Source organism: Leiobunum rupestre, chromosome 3 (genome assembly GCF_980474605.1).
Source record: "Leiobunum rupestre chromosome 3, qqLeiRupe1.1.hap1, whole genome shotgun sequence".
Lineage (NCBI taxonomy): Eukaryota > Metazoa > Arthropoda > Arachnida > Opiliones > Sclerosomatidae > Leiobunum > Leiobunum rupestre.
Window position 1 is genome coordinate 61,334,347 of NC_143386.1, and position 22,639 is coordinate 61,356,985.

Here is a 22,639-nt window from a genome sequence, read left to right on the forward strand (position 1 = left end):
AAAATTTTCATGTTTGGGAAGCCCTCTTTTGGTGAAATTTTGGTATTCACTGAATCACTGACGGACAGCGTAATGAGTGACGGAATCTCCGCGAGTGTTGGTCGTATTTCATCATCGTTCGCTGGCGTTTATTTGCGTCTGTCTAAATTAATTTCTGGAAACTTTAATTTTTGAAATTGATTAGTGTGCCAAATATTTCGTTATTATAAGTGAATCGCTCAGTATTGGATCTAATCGTTGTGACACTTAATTTTCACTACGAGGGCAAGGCTTATTTCAACTTCTGAAGTTTAGGTGAGATCCTAGGCTAGAATTAGTATTTGGGCCGGGCTGGTTGATTTCACTTGACCAGTTGACCCATTTATGTTATGTAAGGTTTCTCCTGTCAAACATAACTAAATTCTAATCTTCAGTATACTCTCATAGGAACAGATGGAATAGTTTTATTCCATTTTATATAATTCAGTTTTTATATTAAACGTATTTGATATACCAAATTGACAACTCTGGGGCTGTTGTGCGGATGACAAAGTAATTTTGTGCTTAGCTTAATGTGGATGACAGCGTATTAATATTGATTATGTTATTGGTATGCATGTTTTCAGTGTGATATCACCATATGGAAAACCCCTTTTAACTGTTGTCTACACCTCCAACTTTGATAAGTATTATCTTAACCCAGATACAAATATGAGCTGGAAATTATTCAGGTTTCATGTACAAATAGATGTCCCATACTTTCTCTAATAACCACAAAATTTATTAACTGCGTAAATTAAGGACAACCGATTAAAAAATTCAGCTTAAATTATAATGCCATACTATATCTGTTTAATTATATATTTAAAATATGAAGTGGGTCTCATCGAAGTTGTCTCTTTAAATATTACATATTTACTTCCTTTAAAATATCAAGTGACTATCACCCAAATAAGCATTACTGCAATATTTTCAAAAACAAACCCGTTATGGTGACCATTTAATTTATTACAACATGTGTTTATAATTAAAATATGGTAGTATTAATAAATTTTTTAAATTTTAGAAGCTTTGGTACATTTAACAATAATTAATTGATTAAGTAAAATCAAAAGTGGATATAAAACAGTTTTAGATCCACTTTTTTTAAAATGATATAAATATAGATAAATCTTGAATATTTTGGGTGACTTAATTAAAAATTTAATGTAATTTTACTTGAATTGGGGCCCGCAAATCAGCCATCCACTATGACAATTGAGCTGTATATAGTTGATTTTAGTGCACTTGTAACAAACGTTCATCAATTGCAATTATTTCTAATAATATCAGTTGTACATAAATATTAAACTTTTTATTTACCATGGTATAATTATAAATAATAAAACTGGAGAAATCTCATGGTATAATTTTATTAATTGGTTTCGAGCCGCGGCCGTTTATCAACATAGTTGCGAATATTTTGACGACTTAATTCTAGCGCGGTAACCAAGGTCAAACAATACTTTTGGGGCTACCTTTGAAGCTTCAGAATCTCCCACTTAATGTTTTATGAACTTTATTCCTAGCCAGGTTTTCAGTTGTCGCGTGGAAACGTTGGGATTTAGTGCAATTTTTCCCTACAGCCTATAAAGTTATTACTTTTGCAATTTCCTGTATCTGTTGTATAGAATTTTAGATGACAATAATCTCTTATTTGCAGAGCACGAAACACTATGGCTGTCCTCCGTTTCACTCCGCGTCTAGCACTGCTTTGAATTGGCCATGAATCGCAATTCCGACCACTCGTCTCATAAACATTTTGACTCTTTAATTTTGAAGAAGTTTATTGATCGTTGACGCTACGAATCGTTTAATTTATGAATAGAGCTCGTAACGTCAATTTGGTGGCCAGTATAGTTCGTTTACCGTCAAATTAAAATTAAATTATAACGTCACGATGCCGGCTGTGTTTTTGGACCGTCTGCCGCTTCCGAGTTTGCAAGCGTACACGGCGATTAGCGTGGCCTTGCTGTCCTGTTCCATTTACTACGCCCTTCAAGTGACCTCTTCTACGGAATGGAGGCACAACGCCACCTTGGCCGCCAATCAGGCCTCCTTGGAAGCCCTGAGCAACGACGCCCAGAGTGCCGGCAACTTGACCACCCCATCCAACGTTTCGGTGGACACGCTGATTCTTGATTACCCTTTAATCGCCAGGTTCTTCGAAGTTTTCAACTATATGATACAAGAGCCACTCTGCATATGGGTAAGCTGTTTTTGTAGCGACGTTATTCTGGTTTTTGTGGAGGGGCTTTAGTCTTGAGGACCACATAGTAAAGATGTATTTAGTTTCCTAAAAAGTTCGCTTTTATCAAGAGTAACGTAATAGTAAGTATGACACTCATTGTTATAATGTTGAGATTAACGGTAACAGCTAGTGTTGGCTACGCATTGTAACCCGATTTAAGAGGCATTATATGTCTGTTTGCTTTTATCAAGAGTAACTTAATAATGATAAGTATGACACTCATTGTTATAATGTTGAGGTTAACGGTAACAGTTAGTGTTGGCTACGCATTGTAACCCGATTTAAGAGGCATTATATGTCGGTTTGCTTTTATCAAGAGTAACTATATAATAAGTATGACACTTGATGTTGTTATAATGCTAAACACTTGTTGAAGTTAACGGTAATAGGGAGGTGCCTACCACCACCATCTTACGCCTTGTAAGCCGGCCATCTTATTTAAAAGGTGGTGCCTCACTGCCTTGGGAATTAGTCTAGCTGATTATGACTACTTTTTTTTGACACTGACACCCTCGTCTAGCTCAGAGTTGGACTATCAACCGAACTGAGTAGTATATTACAGCTAGGAGCAACAAACACAGCACCCCACACAAGGATAACGCAACCCGTCAAAAGTCGCGCATTTTCTTGTGTACAGTTTTCATTGGTTATACACTTTAGCGCCTGCTGCCGTCGGAAGGGGAAAATTCGAAAATTGTCTTATCCCCCGCCCGTAAAACGTTCAGTGTAAAGGCTCGTCCAATGAAATTTGTACACAACACCGCGTTAGCGTGTTTAAAGTCTAGCTGCGTTCTTTGTGTTTGCTGCTCCTAGATTACAGCATGTAAATACGTTCTGGCTCCTAGCATCCCTTTACGATAATTTATCTACCTTTGCAGCTGTGAATAAAATAAAGATATTTTATTAAACATGGATTTAAATGTGTTATTTCAATGGAGGAAAACAAATTACCAACATGGATTGTTAATCCATGAAAACAAATGTGATCGAACTTAAATAATAAATAGTAATTAGTATTAACTTAAGTGGATAATAAACATAAGTATGATACTTTCTATTCACCACATGCAAATTTTTTAATGATAGTCTGTTTCGGCAATGACAACGTAAACCATAGCGTATCGACGGACCGATTTGAAATTCTTTCAAAATTATAAATAACGCTTACTTTTGGAAAATATTGATGAAATATTGAATCGGAAGATAAAAATAATTATTATAAACATTGGCTCCATTTCAGAAGTTAGTTATTTTCGACTTTCAAATCTAAACGCGTGTACGTTCGTATTTTTCGCCATCAAACTAACCAACTATTTTGCCAACGGAAAGAGTAGGAAGGGACGAGTTTCCTGTTCGGAAACTTCCTATTTCGCAATCACTCCACGACAGATTATCATTAACTGATTTCTATCTGTGCCATATTTATGTTTATTATCCACTTTTGGTCTTAAGGTTCAATTTTATTTCATATAATCTATAGAAGCAAAATCACTAGCTCTTTCTATAAAATAATATATACGCATACATGTTGTATTTCTTGGAGCGCGCGCTTCCTAATATTTCCGTGTAGAGGGTCTCGTGCGTTTTCGCGCGAGCTCAACAAAAACAAAAATATGCGCGCGCTCTCTAACTTTAACTGCACGATGAATCTAACGTAATCACGTGACCTCTCGTATTTTATATAAAGAGCTATTAAGACTTCTTGAGTCTTTAAATAAAATAAAAAAATTAAATCTATAAATTCAAAAAAATTCAGATTACAATTTTGATTTTTTTAAATCCAAAATAGTGGCAACCCTGCTTGTAACAATTAGCCTCTAGAAGAGACTATTTAAAATTAAAAATAAACGGTAATTTTATGATGGTTTACTATCCCAAATTCCCAATATCCCGTTATAGTTTCTGAAAATGAAATGTGATTAAGATCGTTCTGGTACGTGCGTTGCTTCATCGTACTTTTGTCTCGTAAAAATATCACTTAAAAAATCATTATAACGGGGATAGATAGATTTGCAACCCATTAGCCCGTAAAGGAAGTTTTCTATTTCTAATTTCCTTATGAAAATATATTTTCAAGGTAATCCTAAACCCATATTATATATAAGATGCATTTAGGGATATAGGAAAATCAAATTATAGTCGCTAAACGGTATTTGATAGATTTTATATCGTTAAAAATAATTTAGAAATAACACTTTGGAATTTATCTTAAGTTCAACTTTGTGCGATAAATTCTCAGTCTTGTCACCCGGATCAAAAATGTGTTTATTAATAAAAATATAATCAGGATTGCCATAGTACCTGGAATTTCAGGAAAAGTTAAAATTTGTCTAAAAGTCGGGGAAATGCAGAGGGATTTTTATGAATGGTCTAAAAATCCTGAAAAAGCTGGGTAATTTCTAAAAATGGCAAAAAAAATCAGGGAAATGCCGGGTAAGTTTTGAAATTGGTCTAAAACTCAGGGAAATGCCAGGGAACTTTTGAAATTGGTCTAAAACTCCGGGAAATTCCGGGGAACTTTTGAAATTGGTCTAAAACTCCGGGAAATTCCGGGGAACTTTTGAAATTGGTCTAAAACTCAGGGAAATGCCGGGGAACCTTTTGAAATTGGTCTAAAACTCCGGGAAATTCCGGGGAACTTTTGAAATTGGTCTAAAACTCCGGGAAATGCCGGGGAACTTTTGAAATTGGTCTAAAACTCCGGGAAATGCCGGGGAACCTTTTGAAATTGGTTTAAAACTCCGGGAAATGCCGGGGAACATTTTGAAATTGGTCTAAAACTCAGGGAAATGCCGGGGAACCTTTGAAATTGGTTTAAAACTCCGGGAAATGCCGGGGAACTTTGGAAATTGGTCTAAAGCTCGGGGTAATACCGGGGAATTTTAAAATTAGTCTACAAATCAGGGAAATGCTGGCGAAGTTAATTTCGGTTTCAAATAGAAAACTTTTACTAAAATATAGGATACAAAATAAGTCAAGGATAATCTCCGGAGATAATCAGGAAAAAGTCTAGAAATTTGACTCGGAATTTGAATCTGAAAAAAAAACTATAGCAAACCAGATAATTTGTATAGCGATTATTAGAATAGACGATTTTTAGCATTTTCCTCGTAATCCGATGTATTAAGATTATTTCTTCCGTCGATTTCTCCTTTGAATCCATAAACATTTTCTAAAAACCTTATCAGCAAGTTCACGATAACGATTTGGTACGTGTAACTGTAGTCTAAACTTATCTGTAAAGCTAATTTCCGTAGTGACTCGTCAGGGGTTTCGCTTAATTGGTCATGCCTAAATTTCATTAGTACCTAAAAGAAACTGTACATAAGGAATATAAACTTTCTTAATTGTGTGGTGTTGGAGTAACTGAAAACACCAGGCATATTTCGTAGCATACTGCGTTTGAGTAGCCGTAAAATATCATTTTCCTTTTCATTACCAGAAGTATATCAAATTTATAGTAGATAGAAGTATTCATCTCCATATACTGCTTATGTTATTTGTTTAATCATACTTGGAAGAAAAAAATAGTGCAGGGTGAAATACATAATGTAGTTTTTCTAAAACTATTATCCCGAGAAAATCATTGATTTAAATAGTGGTTTAAAACAAAATATTGATTTAAATAGTAATTTTTTTAACTCATTGATTTACCTCGCCTAATATATATCAATGTAATTATGAAAATGTAGAAAAGTAATTTCTCGAGCACTGTCAATTCAGAGAAAATTAAAATCCATTTTAATTGGTAATTCAAGGGATTTTGATTTTTTTATTTTAATTTTTTAATAGAGCTAATACCCAAGGCTTCACCTTCGACCACATAAGCAATGTTGCTTGTACGTGATCAAGTAACAGGTGGCCAGGTTACAATGCGTAGGAGGGTGGTGGCAAGCCCTTCATGCCACGCGAGCCAACAGCTACGTACACTAACTGTTACCGTTAACCTCAGCAAGTTTTTATGGGAAGGGGTAACCGAAGATCTCTGGGCAAAACCCCTTAAACCAGTGGGGAGAGAACTTACGAACTCAACGCAGATGGAGCGGTTTCGGATTTTCACCCAGTGCCACTAGCTGGGATCGAACTCGGCTCCTCTTGCTGCGAGGCGAAAGCGCTCACCACGGCGCCACCCCACCCTGATTCCGCCACCCCACCCTGATTCCGCCACCCCACCCTGATTCCGCCACCCCACCCTGATTCCGCCACCCCACCCTGATTCCGTCACCCCACCCTGACTCCGCCACCCCAACCTGACTCCGCCACCTCAACCTGACTCCGCCACCCCACCAATTAAACAATTTAGTCTATTAAGTCGTATTTTTATGGATTTTAATTGATTATGCTGGTTTTCTTGACAAATTAATAAATAATTTGAGTGCGGCGGAAACGTAAACTATAATTGAAATTGATCTTTATTAAATTTAATTATTAATAAAAATAAAATTTAATTGCATTTTCTCTGAATTGAAATTTCTAGAGAACCTACTTTCGTACATTTTCATAAATACATTGAAGTATATTCAAATTTGATTTTAATAAGGCAAACTAGAATTCAAGTTAAGATAAATTTTAATTTTAGTTCACATAACCACCGCGCTTAAATTATTAAACAATTTATCAAGAGAGACCAAATTAAAATTCTATGAAGTAAAATAAAGATGGTAAAAATCTGATTTAAATCAAATTGTGTTTAAACACGATCCCTAGGGATTTGTGTATTAGTTTCACTTTCTGTGTCCTTATTTCCAAAACCACGTAACTCGAAAAATTTGTTTTGACTAAAAATTTATTTAAATTAACGCGTACGCGTTTCGCAACCTTATTTCCAAAACCAGGTAACTTTAAAAATTCTTTTTCGATAAAATTCCTCTTGGGTTTGTTAAGTTAATGTACTAGATGATTGGTAATTGGTTCAAATTTAAATTAAATATTTAAAATACAGTTAATGCATCGGGGAGATTGTGGTTACTCTAAACAATAACCCTTCTAGATATCACCTTCTATCTTAAGAGGTATTTATATACTTCTAGTATTAACCCTTTAATTAATTTTCTTTTTAGACGATGATAAATATGGCGTATTGCTGCTTGATTCTCATCGGAAAAGTCATACAAAAGCTCGTTTTCGGAGAACTCAGGGTTTCCGAACAACAGGTACGATTTCAATAGTTGTTTCTATTAAATAAAATGAATAAAAAGTTAAAAAATATGTTGCTCTTACGTCACAAGACACGGCTTTATTTGTATATTCTTCGCACGAGCGACTTGCGCGCGCGCTAGTAAAAACTACATTCCTCGTGACTGTAGCGCGCGCTCGTAGACTTCTAAACTGTAAGAGACTGTGACGTAAGAGCCACATAAAAACAAGAAAGCCACGTTAATATTGGAATTATTTTAGTATAAGTACATTTTTCACGTTTTCAATTTTGCAGCATATAAAGGACAAATTTTGGAATTTTGTTTTCTATAAATTCATCTTCATATTCGGAGTGATGAACGTTCAGTTTATGGACGAAGTTGTGCTGTGGTGTTCGTGGTTCTCTGTCTTGGGATTTCTGCATTTACTAGCTCAACTCAGCAAAGATCGCTTCGAATACGTGAGGAACGTTTTTCATTTATGTGTAGAGCGGGCCCGGCTCTCCTACAGAACTATTAGTATAGGTAGGACAATTATGGGCCCCTTCCCCATAAGTGGGACAACTTTGGGCCTCTGATAGAACAGTTTCCGGCCACAAGTAGGACAAATATGGGCCCCTTCCAATAGAACCACAATTTTCGATCCATAAGTAGGACCATTTTGGGGCCCCGATAGAACAATTCCACGGTCCATAAGGAGGAAAATTTTGCAGCCACGATAGCACAATTTTCGGTGCGCAAGTAGAGCAATAATTTTGGGGCCCGATAGAACAATTTTCGGTCCACAAGTAGGACTATATTATTTTGGGGCCCCGATAGAACAATAATTTTCGGTCCACAAGTAGAACAATATTATTTTGGGGCCCCGATGAAACAATAATTTTCGGTCCACAAGTAGGACAATATTATTTTGGGGCCTAGATAGAACAATTTTCGGTCCACAAGTAGGACAATATTATTTTGGGGCCCCGATAGAACAATAATTTTCGGTCCACAAGTAGGACAATATTATTTTGGGGCCTCGATAAAACAATAATTTTCGGTCCACAAGTAGGACAATATTATTTTGGGGCCCCGATAGAACAATTATGTTCGATTCACAAGTAGGACAATTTTGGGCCCCCGATAGAACAATTTTCGGGGCGTAGTAATTTGTACCGGCTTCCAACCTTTTTAATAATAATTTAATTTTCTTGGAATGCGGAAAGATTTTAGTTTTCCATGAGCAACTTGATGAGCCCAATTTGCGTATGCTCAATTTGTGAAACTTAGATGACTTTTATCTCTTCCATGCGTGAAATGGCGAATAATTTCCTTAACTTTGCAAAATAAGTTTAGGTTCGTTGGTCCGTAGGACTTAAAAGGTACTCACTGACTGACCCATTGTTCTTCTTGGACAAATAGGGAAGAAGTTAACACATTTATTTCGCATTTTTTCAGTGGATTACTTAGCGGCGCGTATCTTAACTCCACAGATGGTTTACGGTATTTACTTTAGCTTTTTGAGGAAACGTTGAAATTGAAAATTTATTTTGTTTTTTTTTCCACGGCTTTCAGCCAGAGTCAAACGTATCTAATCGCTTTAATAAAATAAATATTATTATTTGTCTGGAAAAGTCGGAAGATTTAAAAATTACCCCAAAAAATCTGTCCAATAAATTTTTGAAAGATGTTTTAAAAATACATATTAAACATTTTACAAGATTTTAGTATTTTACCTTAAACCATTCATTTATTTTACAAAATAGGTCAGGAAAAATTTGGAAAAGTCAGGGAAATTAACTCTTGAAATTTTGTACTAACCCTGTGACAATTCCTTAAAAATAACCCCGGTTTTGGCGTCGTTTCGAGTCTAATTTTAAACTGAAATTCTACAACCAAAATATCATTTTTGAATTTCGGATTAACGATTTGGAGGAAAAAGATTCGTTAAGTCAATAGTATATTTTATAAGTATGTCTCTTTGGAAAATATTTTGGCTAAGAACCGTTTACAGTGACGTCATCGAGTAGAAAATCCCCCCCCCCCCTAGCGAGATGCTGGTACTGGAGAGCGAGCGAACGCTCAATTAGCCTTTCCAGTTTACATAGAGCCACGTTGCGGCCAATCCGAGAAGTTCGTAATCTGCTGAATTTGCAAACTATTTGCTTTCCTAAAACAAATGCATAGCGTCTGATTAGCAGACGACTATTAAGTAGTTTATGAGCGTTATACAAATTGCAAAGGCTAATTGAAATTAACAATTTCGCGTTGAAGAATATACGCTTAAATAAAACCTGTCCATCGATTTGCCTAGAAGTAGTAATACAGAGAGCCAGGACATACTTGTAAAAGCGATATATTTGAAAGCGCGCTCTGCTTATTACTTGGCTCGTTCAATTTCCCGCGCGCCTCCTGACAAAAATGCACGTGCGTTATCAACTTGCCTTACAAATGGCGGCAAGATTGCGGCCGCTACGCTACTTCTTGCCGCCATTTTTCCGAAATTTTCCCGCCGAGCGCGCGCTAAACTTCTTACAAGGATGCTGGCGCGTTCATCCCTCCTACTTCGCCTACCTTCCTATCCTCCTTGATAAAACTAACATAATCAGAAAATTGCGTTTATTGAAGCGCCTATACACTCTTTTACGAAGTCGGCCATTTCATTACAGGCCTAATTTAAAATAGTACAGGCAAGGGCGCCTGCACGTGCTCATCAGCTCGATAAATAATTTTGAATAAGTAGACAGCTTTCACACATTTAAAATTTTAAACTAACCACGAAGCTTATAAGGAAGTGTTGTATTTAATAAAACGATACATGAATTATGGAACTTTATGATGTAAAGGAAAATATTAAAATGATCGTAATTTAAATAGTGCTCGAAAGGAATTTTTTTTATAAGCGTAATTACAGTGGCGTGTTTCCCAATTTAGTCTTCAGTGCCTTCGGGAAAATAGTAGAAAGCGGGTTATTAGACAATCTCGTAAAAATAAATTGCCCTAGACATTGCTGATAGCGCTCAGCACTTTCCGTTGTTTCGCTGCGGGATCTCAAGAATGCTGTCACGGAGATGGTAACTGTGCTGGGGAGACTGAATGCCGCTGAGCCATGGCGGTAGAATACTGATGGGTGTATTCGTTATAGAACTGCTCAGTCTAAATTGGAGCTCCTCTATTTTTGCTCTTTTTTGATAAGTGAAATTGGAGCTCATCTCTTCTCTATTTGAGAAAAGAAATTGGAGCTCATTTCTTTTCGGTCTTTATTGAGAGGTGAAGCTGGAGCTCGGTTCTTTTCGGTCTTTATTGAGAGGTGAAGCTGGAGCTCATTTCTTTTCAGTCTTTATTGAGAGGTGAAGCTGGAGCTCGGTTCTTTTCGGTCTTTATTGAGAGGTGAAGCTGGAACTCGGTTCTTTTCGGTCTTTATTGAGAGGTGAAGCTGGAGCTCATTTCTTTTCAGTCTTTATTGAGAGGTGAAGCTGGAGCTCGGTTCTTTTCGGTCTTTATTGAGAGGTGAAGCTGGAACTCGGTTCTTTTCGGTCTTTATTGAGAGGTGAAGCTGGAGCTCATTTCTTTTCAGTCTTTATTGAGAGGTGAAGCTGGAGCTCGGTTCTTATCGGTCTTTATTGAGAGGTGAAGCTGGAGCTCGGTTCTTTTCGGTCTTTATTGAGAGGTGAAGCTGGAGCTCGGTTCTTTTCGGTCTTTATTGAGAGGTGAAGCTGGAGCTCATTTCTTTTCAGTCTTTATTGAGAGGTGAAGCTGGAGCTCGGTTCTTTTCGGTCTTTATTGAGAGGTGAAGCTGGAGCTCGGTTCTTTTCGGTCTTTATTGAGAGGTGAAGCTGGAGCTCATTTCTTTTCAGTCTTTATTGAGAGGTGAAGCTGGAGCTCGGTTCTTTTCGGTCTTTATTGAGAGGTGAAGCTGGAGCTCGGTTCTTTTCGGTCTTTATTGAGAGGTGAAGCTGGAGCTCGGTTCTTTTCGGTCTTTATTGAGAGGTGAAGCTGGAGCTCATTTCTTTTCAGTCTTTATTGAGAGGTGAAGCTGGAGCTCGGTTCTTTTCGGTCTTTATTGAGAGGTGAAGCTGGAGCTCGGTTCTTTTCGGTCTTTATTGAGAGGTGAAGCTGGAGCTCATTTCTTTTCAGTCTTTATTGAGAGGTGAAGCTGGAGCTCGGTTCTTTTCGGTCTTTATTGAGAGGTGAAGCTGGAGCTCGGTTCTTTTCGGTCTTTATTGAGAGGTGAAGCTGGAGCTCATTTCTTTTCAGTCTTTATTGAGAGGTGAAGCTGGAGCTCGGTTCTTTTCGGTCTTTATTGAGAGGTGAAGCTGGAGCTCGGTTCTTTTCGGTCTTTATTGAGAGGTGAAGCTGGAGCTCGGTTCTTTTCGGTCTTTATTGAGAGGTGAAGCTGGAGCTCGGTTCTTTTCGGTCTTTATTGAGAGGTGAAGCTGGAGCTCATTTCTTTTCAGTCTTTATTGAGAGGTGAAGCTGGAGCTCGGTTCTTTTCGGTCTTTATTGAGAGGTGAAGCTGGAGCTCGGTTCTTTTCGGTCTTTATTGAGAGGTGAAGCTGGAGCTCATTTCTTTTCAGTCTTTATTGAGAGGTGAAGCTGGAGCTCGGTTCTTTTCGGTCTTTATTGAGAGGTGAAGCTGGAGCTCGGTTCTTTTCGGTCTTTATTGAGAGGTGAAGCTGGAGCTCGGTTCTTTTCGGTCTTTATTGAGAGGTGAAGCTGGAGCTCATTTCTTTTCAGTCTTTATTGAGAGGTGAAGCTGGAGCTCGGTTCTTTTCGGTCTTTATTGAGAGGTGAAGCTGGAGCTCGGTTCTTTTTGGTCTTTATTGAGAGGTGAAGCTGGAGCTCATTTCTTTTCAGTCTTTATTGAGAGGTGAAGCTGGAGCTCGGTTCTTTTCGGTCTTTATTGAGAGGTGAAGCTGGAGCTCGGTTCTTTTCGGTCTTTATTGAGAGGTGAAGCTGGAGCTCATTTCTTTTCAGTCTTTATTGAGAGGTGAAGCTGGAGCTCGGTTCTTTTCAGTCTTTATTGAGAGGTGAAGCTGGAGCTCGGTTCTTTTCGGTCTTTATTGAGAGGTGAAGCTGGAGCTCGGTTCTTTTCGGTCTTTATTGAGAGGTGAAGCTGGAGCTCGGTTCTTTTCGTTCTTTATTGAGAGGTGAAGCTGGAACTCGGTTCTTTTCGGTCTTTATTGAGAGGTGAAGCTGGAGCTCATTTCTTTTCAGTCTTTATTGAGAGGTGAAGCTGGAGCTCGGTTCTTTTCGGTCTTTATTGAGAGGTGAAGCTGGAGCTCGGTTCTTTTCGGTCTTTATTGAGAGGTGAAGCTGGAGCTCGGTTCTTTTCGGTCTTTATTGAGAGGTGAAGCTGGAGCTCGGTTCTTTTCGGTCTTTATTGAGAGGTGAAGCTGGAGCTCGGTTCTTTTCGTTCTTTATTGAGAGGTGAAGCTGGAGCTCGGTTCTTTTCGTTCTTTATTGAGAGGTGAAGCTGGAACTCGGTTCTTTTCGGTCTTTATTGAGAGGTGAAGCTGGAGCTCATTTCTTTTCAGTCTTTATTGAGAGGTGAAGCTGGAGCTCATTTCTTTTCAGTCTTTATTGAGAGGTGAAGCTGGAGCTCGGTTCTTTTCGGTCTTTATTGAGAGGTGAAGCTGGAGCTCGGTTCTTTTCGTTCTTTATTGAGAGGTGAAGCTGGAACTCGGTTCTTTTCGGTCTTTATTGAGAGGTGAAGCTGGAGCTCATTTCTTTTCAGTCTTTATTGAGAGGTGAAGCTGGAGCTCATTTCTTTTCAGTCTTTATTGAGAGGTGAAGCTGGAGCTCGGTTCTTTTCGGTCTTTATTGAGAGGTGAAGCTGGAGCTCGGTTCTTTTCGGTCTTTATTGAGAGGTGAAGCTGGAGCTCGGTTCTTTTCGGTCTTTATTGAGAGGTGAAGCTGGAGCTCATTTCTTTTCAGTCTTTATTGAGAGGTGAAGCTGGAGCTCGGTTCTTTTCGGTCTTTATTGAGAGGTGAAGCTGGAGCTCGGTTCTTTTCGGTCTTTATTGAGAGGTGAAGCTGGAGCTCATTTCTTTTCAGTCTTTATTGAGAGGTGAAGCTGGAGCTCGGTTCTTTTCGGTCTTTATTGAGAGGTGAAGCTGGAGCTCGGTTCTTTTCGGTCTTTATTGAGAGGTGAAGCTGGAGCTCGGTTCTTTTCGGTCTTTATTGAGAGGTGAAGCTGGAGCTCATTTCTTTTCAGTCTTTATTGAGAGGTGAAGCTGGAGCTCGGTTCTTTTCGACCTTTATTGAGAGGTGAAGCTGGAGCTCGGTTCTTTTCGGTCTTTATTGAGAGGTGAAGCTGGAGTTCGGTTCTTTTCGGTCTTTATTGAGAGGTGAAGCTGGAGCTCGGTTCTTTTCAGTCTTTATTGAGAGGTGAAGCTGGAGCTCGGTTCTTTTCGGTCTTTATTGAGAGGTGAAGCTGGAGCTCGGTTCTTTTCGGTCTTTATTGAGAGGTGAAGCTGGAGCTCGGTTCTTTTCGGTCTTTATTGAGAGGTGAAGCTGGAGCTCGGTTCTTTTCAGTCTTTATTGAGAGGTGAAGCTGGAGCTCGGTTCTTTTCGGTCTTTATTGAGAGGTGAAGCTGGAGCTCATTTCTTTTCAGTCTTTATTGAGAGGTGAAGCTGGAGCTCGGTTCTTTTCGGTCTTTATTGAGAGGTGAAGCTGGAGCTCGGTTCTTTTCGGTCTTTATTGAGAGGTGAAGCTGGAGCTCGGTTCTTTTCGTTCTTTATTGAGAGGTGAAGCTGGAACTCGGTTCTTTTCGGTCTTTATTGAGAGGTGAAATTGGAGCGCATTTCTGTTTTCTTTGAGATACATTGGAGCGCATTTCTGTTTTTGGAAAAGTCAGAATTTGAAAATGATTCCAAAATTAAGGTCAGGAAAAAGTCAGGGAATTTGAAAATTATTCCAAAATTAAGGTCAGGGAATTTGAAAATTATTCCAAAATTAAGGTCAGGAAATTTGAAAATTATTCCAAAATTAAGGTCAGGAAATTTGAAAATTATTCCAAAATTAAGGTCAGGGAATTTGAAAATTATTCCAAAATTAAGGTCAGGTAATTTGAAAATTATTCCAAAATTAAGGTCAGGAAATTTGAAAATTATTCCAAAATTAAGGTCAGGAAATTTGAAAATTATTCCAAAATTAAGGTCAGGAAAAAGTCAGGGAATTTGAAAATTATTCCAAAATTAAGGTCAGGAAAAAGTCAGGGAATTTGAAAATTATTCCAAAATTAAGGTCAGGAAATTTGAAAATTATTCCAAAATTAAGGTCAGGAAATTTGAAAATTATTCCAAAATTAAGGTCAGGAAATTTGAAAATTATTCCAAAATTAAGGTCAGGAAATTTGAAAATTATTCCAAAATTAAGGTCAGGTAATTTGAAAATAATTCCAAAATTAGGGTCAGGAAATTTGAAAATTATTCCAAAATTAAGGTCAGGAAATTTGAAAATTATTCCAAAATTAAGGTCAGGAAATTTGAAAATTATTTCAAAATTAAGATCAGGAAATTTGAAAATTATTCCAAAATTAAGGTCAGGGAATTTGAAAATTATTCCAAAATTAAGGTCAGGAAATTTGAAAATTATTCCAAAATTAAGGTCAGGAAATTTGAAAATTATTCCAAAATTAAGGTCAGGGAATTTGAAAATTATTCCAAAATTAAGGTCAGGTAATTTGAAAATTATTCCAAAATTAAGGTCAGGAAATTTGAAAATTATTCCAAAATTAAGGTCAGGAAATTTGAAAATTATTCCAAAATTAAGGTCAGGAAAAAGTCAGGGAATTTGAAAATTATTCCAAAATTAAGGTCAGGAAATTTGAAAATTATTCCAAAATTAAGGTCAGGAAATTTGAAAATTATTCCAAAATTAAGGTCAGGAAATTTGAAAATTATTCCAAAATTAAGGTCAGGAAATTTGAAAATTATTCCAAAATTAAGGTCAGGAAATTTGAAAATTATTCCAAAATTAAGGTCAGGTAATTTGAAAATTATTCCAAAATTAAGGTCAGGAAATTTGAAAATTATTCCAAAATTAAGATCAGGAAATTTGAAAATTATTCCAAAATTAAGGTCAGGGAATTTGAAAATTATTCCAAAATTAAGGTCAGGAAATTTGAAAATTATTCCAAAATTAAGGTCAGGAAATTTGAAAATTATTCCAAAATTAAGGTCAGGAAATTTGAAAATTATTCCAAAATTAAGGTCAGGAAATTTGAAAATTATTCCAAAATTAAGGTCAGGAAATTTGAAAATTATTCCAAAATTAAGGTCAGGAAATTTGAAAATTATTCCAAAATTAAGGTCAGGGAAAAGTCAAGAAATTTTAAAATGACCCCAAAAAAATTAGTCAAATAAATATTTTTCAAGATTTTACCCGATTTTACCTTAAGCCCTAGAAAAATGGACAGGGAAAATTTTGCAATTTGGTAAGGGAAAACGTGGAAATGTCCAGGGAATTTCATTCCGGAAATTTTGTACGAACCCTGATCTTTCTTTTTCGAGGTGAAATCGGCGTACCTCTCATTTTCGTATCTCCCTTTTTTGTAAATATTTTAACCAGCTCAATTTTGCCTCAAAATGAGAGGAAGGCGCCCACCCCTACCGCTGCGAAGACGGTCCGCTTCATTTGGCTTCGTTCCAAAGTTTTTCGCTAATTTCTTGTAACCATTTTCTTGAAGTTAGGTGGGTCATACGCGTCCAACAAGATTTCGACGCTTTCCTTTGAAATGTGCCAACTAAGACACCTACCCCGCCAGTTTAACCACCCCCCTCAATTCACCTCGAATTAGCGCATCCTATCGCAATTTTGACATCAGCGTTTATCTAATGTATTTTCGCTATGGACCAACGAACTAAAACTTATTTTGCATGGAAGATCTAAAATCATCTAATTCATCAAATCGAGCATACGCAAATCGGGTTCATCAAGTTGCTCATGGAAGGTGGGGTTGCGGAGTGGTTAGCCCTTTCGCCTCGCAGCAAGACGAGCCGGGTTCGATCCCAGCTTGTGGCACTGGGTAAAACTCCTTCCGCGTTCGAGTTTGCGAGTTCCTCTCCCCGCTGGTTTAAGGGGTTTTCCCCCGAGCTCTTCGGTTTCGCCTTCCATAAAAACTTGTTGAGTCTAACGGTAATAGTTAAGAGTACGGAGCTGTTGGCTCGCGTGGCTTGAAGGGCTTGCCACCAACCTCCTACGCATTGTAACCCGGCCATCTGATTAAAAAGTATTAAAAGTCGCTTGAGGACTTAGGCCCAGGGCCGTAACTAGGGGGGGGGGGGTCGGGCCGTGCCCACCCTGAACCGTATGGTTGTATGTACAATTTTTTATTTTATTTTTATTTTTTTTCCATTGCGTGCCCACCCTGAAATCCAATCCTGGTTACGGTGCTGCTTAGGCCTGAGGTGGTGCCTTGGGTATTAGCCTAGCTGATTATTATTAAAACTAAATTATGATTAAAGAGGTAAGCCCCAAAATTGTCCTACTTGTGGACCGAAAATTATGGTTGTATCGGGGCCCTAAAATAATATTGTCCTACATGTGAATCGAAAATTATTGTTCTATCGGGGCCCCAAAATTATCCTGTTTGTAGAAATTATTGCTCTATCAGATGGACTCCAAAATTGTGCTATCTTAGCCCCAATAGGATACATTCGCGTATAGGATAAATATATTTTGTTTTTAAATGTAAAAGTAAGTAAATGAAATAGCATATATAGTCCTGAAAAATCCTATAGTTTTGAAAAGGATAAACCTATATAATTCTATTTTCCTATAAAGTGGGGCCTTGCGTCTACTGATAACCAAATCAAGGAGGATAGGAAGGGAGGTGAAGTAGGAGGGATGAACGCGCCAGCATCCTTGTAAGAAGTTTAGCGCGCGCTCGGCGGGAAAATTTCGGAAAAATGGCGGCAAGATTGCGGCCGCTACGCTACTTCTTGCCGCCATTTTTCCGAAATTTTCCCGCCGAGCGCGCGCTAAACTTCTTACAAGGATGCTGGCGCGTTCATCCCTCCTACTTCGCCTCCCTTCCTATCCTCCTTGACCAAATAAAGTGTTATAACATAGGGACCACACCTATTTATGTCAGAAGGGTTGTCTGATTCCAATCATTTTTTATTTAAATCACGTATTAAACTATAATACTTCAATTTATTTATGAAAATGGATTATCTAGAATTTTCTGCAATGTAATTTTATTACTAATTAATTCAAATTAATAAAGATTAATTTAAACTAGTTAACGTTATTGCCGCACTCAAATTATTTGTATATTAAATTATATGTTCACTAGTTGATCTTTATTGATTTGTGATGAATGTTCACTAGTTGATCTTTATTGATTTGTGGTGAATGTTCACAAGTTGAGCTTTATTGATTTGTGGTGAATGTTCACTAGTTGAGCTTTATTGATTTGTGGTGAATTATCTAAATTTGTCCAATGCTAGTGGTTACATGATGTATGAAATTTTTACTAGATGAAAATTAATGTATTTGCAGTTATCATTTTCTCCGACCACGCCGAAATGGACGCACGTGCGGCTCTTGATGCTGTTAACGGGAATTATGATCATCTCGACCAGCCTGTTCGGTATCTGTATCGTGGTGGGCTTGCACGTAGGCCTCAATACTTTCGCCTTCATGGCGGCAGAGGTAAATGTTAACGCTTCACTCTTGACACTGGCGCTTGTAATAATACCGATGGCCTTAAATGTCACACTGTCCCGAAGGTTAAATCAAACTTAAAGCAACTGTCGGCTCTATCATTGCCACCTGTATTATGATAAGGTGTTTGTTATTCGAGATGGCAATAAATATATCCGATTTTTGAAAAACGACTTTACTGGAGAGCGTGGTGCCATCTATTAATGGCAAAAGGATTTAAAGTTAAAAATAACGAAACCATAACGTCGTCGGCGAACTATTGTAGAGTATTATAATTAGACAACTTATACTCTATTTAGGGGCCTTTAACCTAAATTATATATCCCATATAGTAATTTTTACTAAATATTTGATAACTTAAAGGCAAACGGTCAATCTTTAACCAGTTAGATAGCCCTATAGCCCATTAAAAACTAAAATTTATGGCGAAAACCGCATTAAAAAATATTGAGTGGTTAATTTTTAATAAAAGAAAGAAATTTCGGGAAATCGAAAAGTGCGCGTCCACCGCGACACCTGGTGAGAAGTCGCATTTACAAAGTTACACTGATGACGTTTCAGTTACCCCTCACACCTCCCTTGAAAGTCCCTTTAAGAGAAGTAAAATCCAGCCTAGACTAGCCTGATTTTGATCTAAAAGCTAAATTTACTTTTGCGTCCCAATTGCCACCTAGCGGAAATTACAATTAAGGCCATAACGAGTATTTTGTTTAAGATGTCAAATTATAATAGTTTTAATTTTACAGTGCAGCCTAGTAACGTTCAGAACTTTATACGTGATTGCCAGGTATGTCGAATGGTTTCGTAATTATATTGTCATTATGGGTTGTTTTACTTCATATGAAATCGAATTCAATCTTCTCTTAACGTTATTTCTTAAATTGTTAATTGCATTTGTGACCAACAGTGCCATGGAGAAAACGTTAGTAGTTGTAATACATTTTTAAAGCGTCAATTTGACTCGTTGGGAATATGTGGGGTAAACACTGGGTATTTTTTCGCGCTGAAGTTAAAGGTCAACCCATGTTCGGTGGCAAAATGTGTGTAAAGTCAGTTAAGTGCGAAATTTACGGTTGACTCTGCCAAGGTCGAGTGGGGGGTTAGGGGGGATGAAAAGCATGCTTCTTTTTCTTTTTTTGCCAGCTCACTTGCGTTGCCCTTTAAGAAGAGTGTTCGCGGGAAAATCCGGCATTTACGTCATCGTACCACTTCATCAACAAAAAAAGACCCGGTCCGGTGTCGACCCCTTATTTGACAGCCCCTATCCTCTCTGATAACACGTAACGGGTCTTACAATACGGCAGGGTGGTCATGGTGTCGGGCAATAGGCATTTCCATAAAATAACGTGGCCTTCTTGTGTACTGTTTTTTCTCGACTTCTTCAGCTCTCCCACTGAAGAGCTAATTAAGTCGTCCATAGACTTGACTGCACTATTTCAAGATTAAGTTGGGCAGTCGTAGGAAAGGCCTGTTTAGTTTTCTTTCGTTTTTTTCCATACAAATATTTTCTTGGCCATGGTTTTTCCAAACCTTTTTTATGTGTAAACTGGTAGCTACGAGGAAAATGTTAGACAGTCAAGCAGGGCCGCCGCTAGAAATTTTGGGCCCCAGGTAAGCGTTTTAATAGGCAGAAAATTTTAGTTAGGCACCCGGGCCGGCGGGCCCCTTTCGGAGGCCCGGGGTACTTTTGCCCCCTAACGCCGGCCCTGCAGTCAAGGAAAACCTGGAAAAGTCGGGGAATTCGCAAATGGAAAATTTGTGGCAACCCGGCGCGAGGTTTTCTCTATGGCAGAAGTACATGTGATACTTTTAAAATGTGTAATACCATGGAAACTTGTAAACCCTGTCCTAGGTACGCCATTCATCTCTGGGATACCCACTATATTGGCGTTTGGGAACGCAGAGCAACATATATTTACTATACCGAGCTATTCTTCGAGTTGATGGCCCTCGCCACTGATTTCTTGCATCATTTGCACATGTTACTGTGGGGAAACATCTTCCTCTCTATGGCCAGTCTCGTCATTTGCATGCAACTTAGATATTTATTTTACGAACTTCAGCGTCGAGCCAAAAAACACAAGAATTACCTGAGAGTCATTAGGCACATGGAAACGAAGTAAGGCCATGATACAGTGGCGTATCCTGGATTTTGATTCGGGGAGGGGGGGGAGCACGCCATTGAAAAAAAGAAAAATAATTATACGTTTCAGGGAAGGCATGTGCCCCCTGTTCCACCGCCTGGCAACGCCACTGTCATGATATTTCAAAGCTAAGGGAGTAAACACGTTCTAAAGCTATGTTGTTAATGAGTGATGCTAGTTTCCCAATCCCACACTTTCGGGGAAAGATATCAAAAATCGTTGGAAAAAATGTGCCAGAATATTATTTATTTTCTTCCCTTCCATACTTTGTGATCGCAATTTGTCATTTTCCAGCCCTATTTCTGGAGACCAGAGCGGGAAACTGGTGAAGTTTGAATGATTCTGTAGGCTTTTAAAGGGAGTATGAACTTAATCGAAAAAACGTCTGACACATGCTTGGACTTGTTTTTAACGTAATCAGCGCCAATGACCCAAGCTAATGCTATACCTGGTCGCAGAAATATGAAATGGGTTGATTCAAAATAAATTTAGAAGTTCATACTCAGATTCATGCTTTAAACACTTGTTTGCTCCTAATTTTTTTATATTATTCTAAGTATGTCCGATACTAACAATTTTTGCAAATGATTTTAGTTACAAAATGGCGACAGCTGAAGAATTGGATGCCAATAGCGATGATTGCGCCATTTGCTGGGACAGTATGGATTCGGCACGAAAACTACCCTGTGGTCACTTATTTCATAAGTAACTTAATTTAAAGGTTGCTTGTGAGATATTATCTATTTTGTAACGTTTCTTTTCGCCGCGTTAGCTCTTGTTTGAGGTCATGGCTAGAGCAAGACACGTCATGTCCTACTTGCAGAATGACCTTGACCAACGGGTCGCGAGATGGTATTGGCACTAACGTCAGTAGAAATGTTGCTGAAGGTGTCAGTGACCAGGTTGCAGCTGATCACAGGGAACCAGCCATGTCAATGATGCCAACTGGTTTCCTAGCAGCCATTGGAGCCACTGGTGGCGGACAAGATGCTGGACGTTTGCCCAACCACCAAACTAATCAAACTACCAATCATTTCTTTCATTTTGATGGTAAATCTTATTGTACATCTTTGGTGGTTTTAAAATAATTGACTTTTTGGTTGCCACAGGTTCGAGGTATGTTAGTTGGTTCCCGAGTTTTTCGGTGGAAGTCACCCACACGAATCTGCTAGGGGAGAGAACCGTACCGGTCCAAACTTCGCAATTAGATACCATGGCGCGTCAAGTGCTTCAAATGTTTCCTCATATGCCAATGAATACCATCATAGAAGATCTCAGGGTCACGCGGTCCGTGGAAATCACTGTCGAAAACATTCTGGAGGAACGTTTGCTTCCTCCAGCATCCGCTATGTTTCACGGAACGACTCACACAATGTCACAGTCTACTCCGACTTCGCCAGATCAACCGTCACGGCAATTGTCTGTGTCAAATGTATGGGTGTTATCTTACTCCCTATATTGGTTTTTCAATAAGTGTATTTATCAAATTGTCTTAAACTTTGTGAAGTCTTTGGAAGAAACAAAGCTGAATCCAGAAGAGCTTACGGGTGCAGTTGGTGGAGCTTGCGAGGTTTTACCGAAAGAATCGCAAGAAACAAACGTACCTTCACTATCTAGTGTCAGAGATAAACAAATCTTGGAGGAACCACAGTCAAAACCAATGCGTGATCAATCTCCTACTCAGAGCAACTCCTCTACTACTTTGGGTTACAGATTCTCAAAGAGCCCCCAGGAAAGGGAGCAAATGCTTGCTGGGAGAAAAGACGAACTTCTTCGGGCAGCTCGAAGGTATGATAAAATATCAGTACTATAATTTGACTCTTCCTAATTTCCAATTTGGTTTTAGACGCTATTTGCGAAGAGGAGATGACTCCGAAAAACCCGAATGAGATTTATTTAAAAAATAAATCTTAGTTCCAATTTACAAGTGGCTGGTTTTTGCAAGACTTTTCCAATAAGGGAGTGTTGTTTATACTCGGAATGAGCACTCATGCTTTGCGAATGATAATTAAAAAGCCAACAACCAAAATTTTGGTTAAAGATTTACAATTGTGTCCAGCTAAAAGACATTGCTCCTTTGAAAGGAACTTACAAAATGGTCTGGTATGCGGATAATGCCCTTTGTTAACTGAAATATTCAAAGAAGCCTAACCACTTTTAAAATTTAGTCCTTGTACGTGTGATGCGTTTATTCAAAAGTTTTTGCGTGCTTGTCACCAATTGCCAAATTTTATAAATAAAAAAATCAAACTTCTTGACATTAATGAAAAGTTGAAAAAAGAATTTATCTGCCTACTCTTAATATATACGGTATTAATTACATTGTGATTCCTATTAATTTTAAGATTTTTATCGCCCCTCCAGATTTTAATAAAATAAACTTGTGATTTTTCCTTAGTGTATATTGTTTAAGAAATAAAATATTGCTCCACTA

At 38.1% G+C, this 22,639-nt stretch overlaps 1 protein-coding gene across 1 annotated transcript; it reads left to right on the forward strand.

Annotated features, from left to right (window-relative positions):
- The first annotated feature begins 57 nt into the window (after positions 1-57).
- On the forward strand, positions 58-22,624 carry LOC149953696 (E3 ubiquitin-protein ligase AMFR-like). Its single transcript, XM_090168904.1, has 12 exons — positions 58-294; positions 1,682-2,227; positions 7,330-7,422; positions 7,701-7,865; positions 17,897-18,049; positions 18,808-18,848; positions 19,914-20,180; positions 20,800-20,910; positions 20,978-21,255; positions 21,315-21,637; positions 21,713-21,993; positions 22,052-22,624. Exons 2-12 carry the CDS (start codon positions 1,919-1,921, stop codon positions 22,092-22,094), a joined length of 2,064 nt encoding a protein of 687 aa, XP_090025030.1. The 5' UTR covers positions 58-294; positions 1,682-1,918; the 3' UTR covers positions 22,095-22,624.
- Positions 22,625-22,639: the final 15 nt, after the last annotated feature.

Excerpts from the sequence above, each read along its gene's own strand:
- LOC149953696 (XM_090168904.1), top strand. The coding sequence starts at position 1,919 with ATGCCGGCTGTGTTTTTGGACCGTCTGCCGCTTCCGAGTTTGCAAGCG. Across the intron at positions 7,866-17,896 it reads GCAAAGATCGCTTCGAATAC|TTATCATTTTCTCCGACCAC; the intron begins GTGAGGAACGTT and ends ATGTATTTGCAG. Across the intron at positions 21,994-22,051 it reads CTTCTTCGGGCAGCTCGAAG|ACGCTATTTGCGAAGAGGAG; the intron begins GTATGATAAAAT and ends ATTTGGTTTTAG.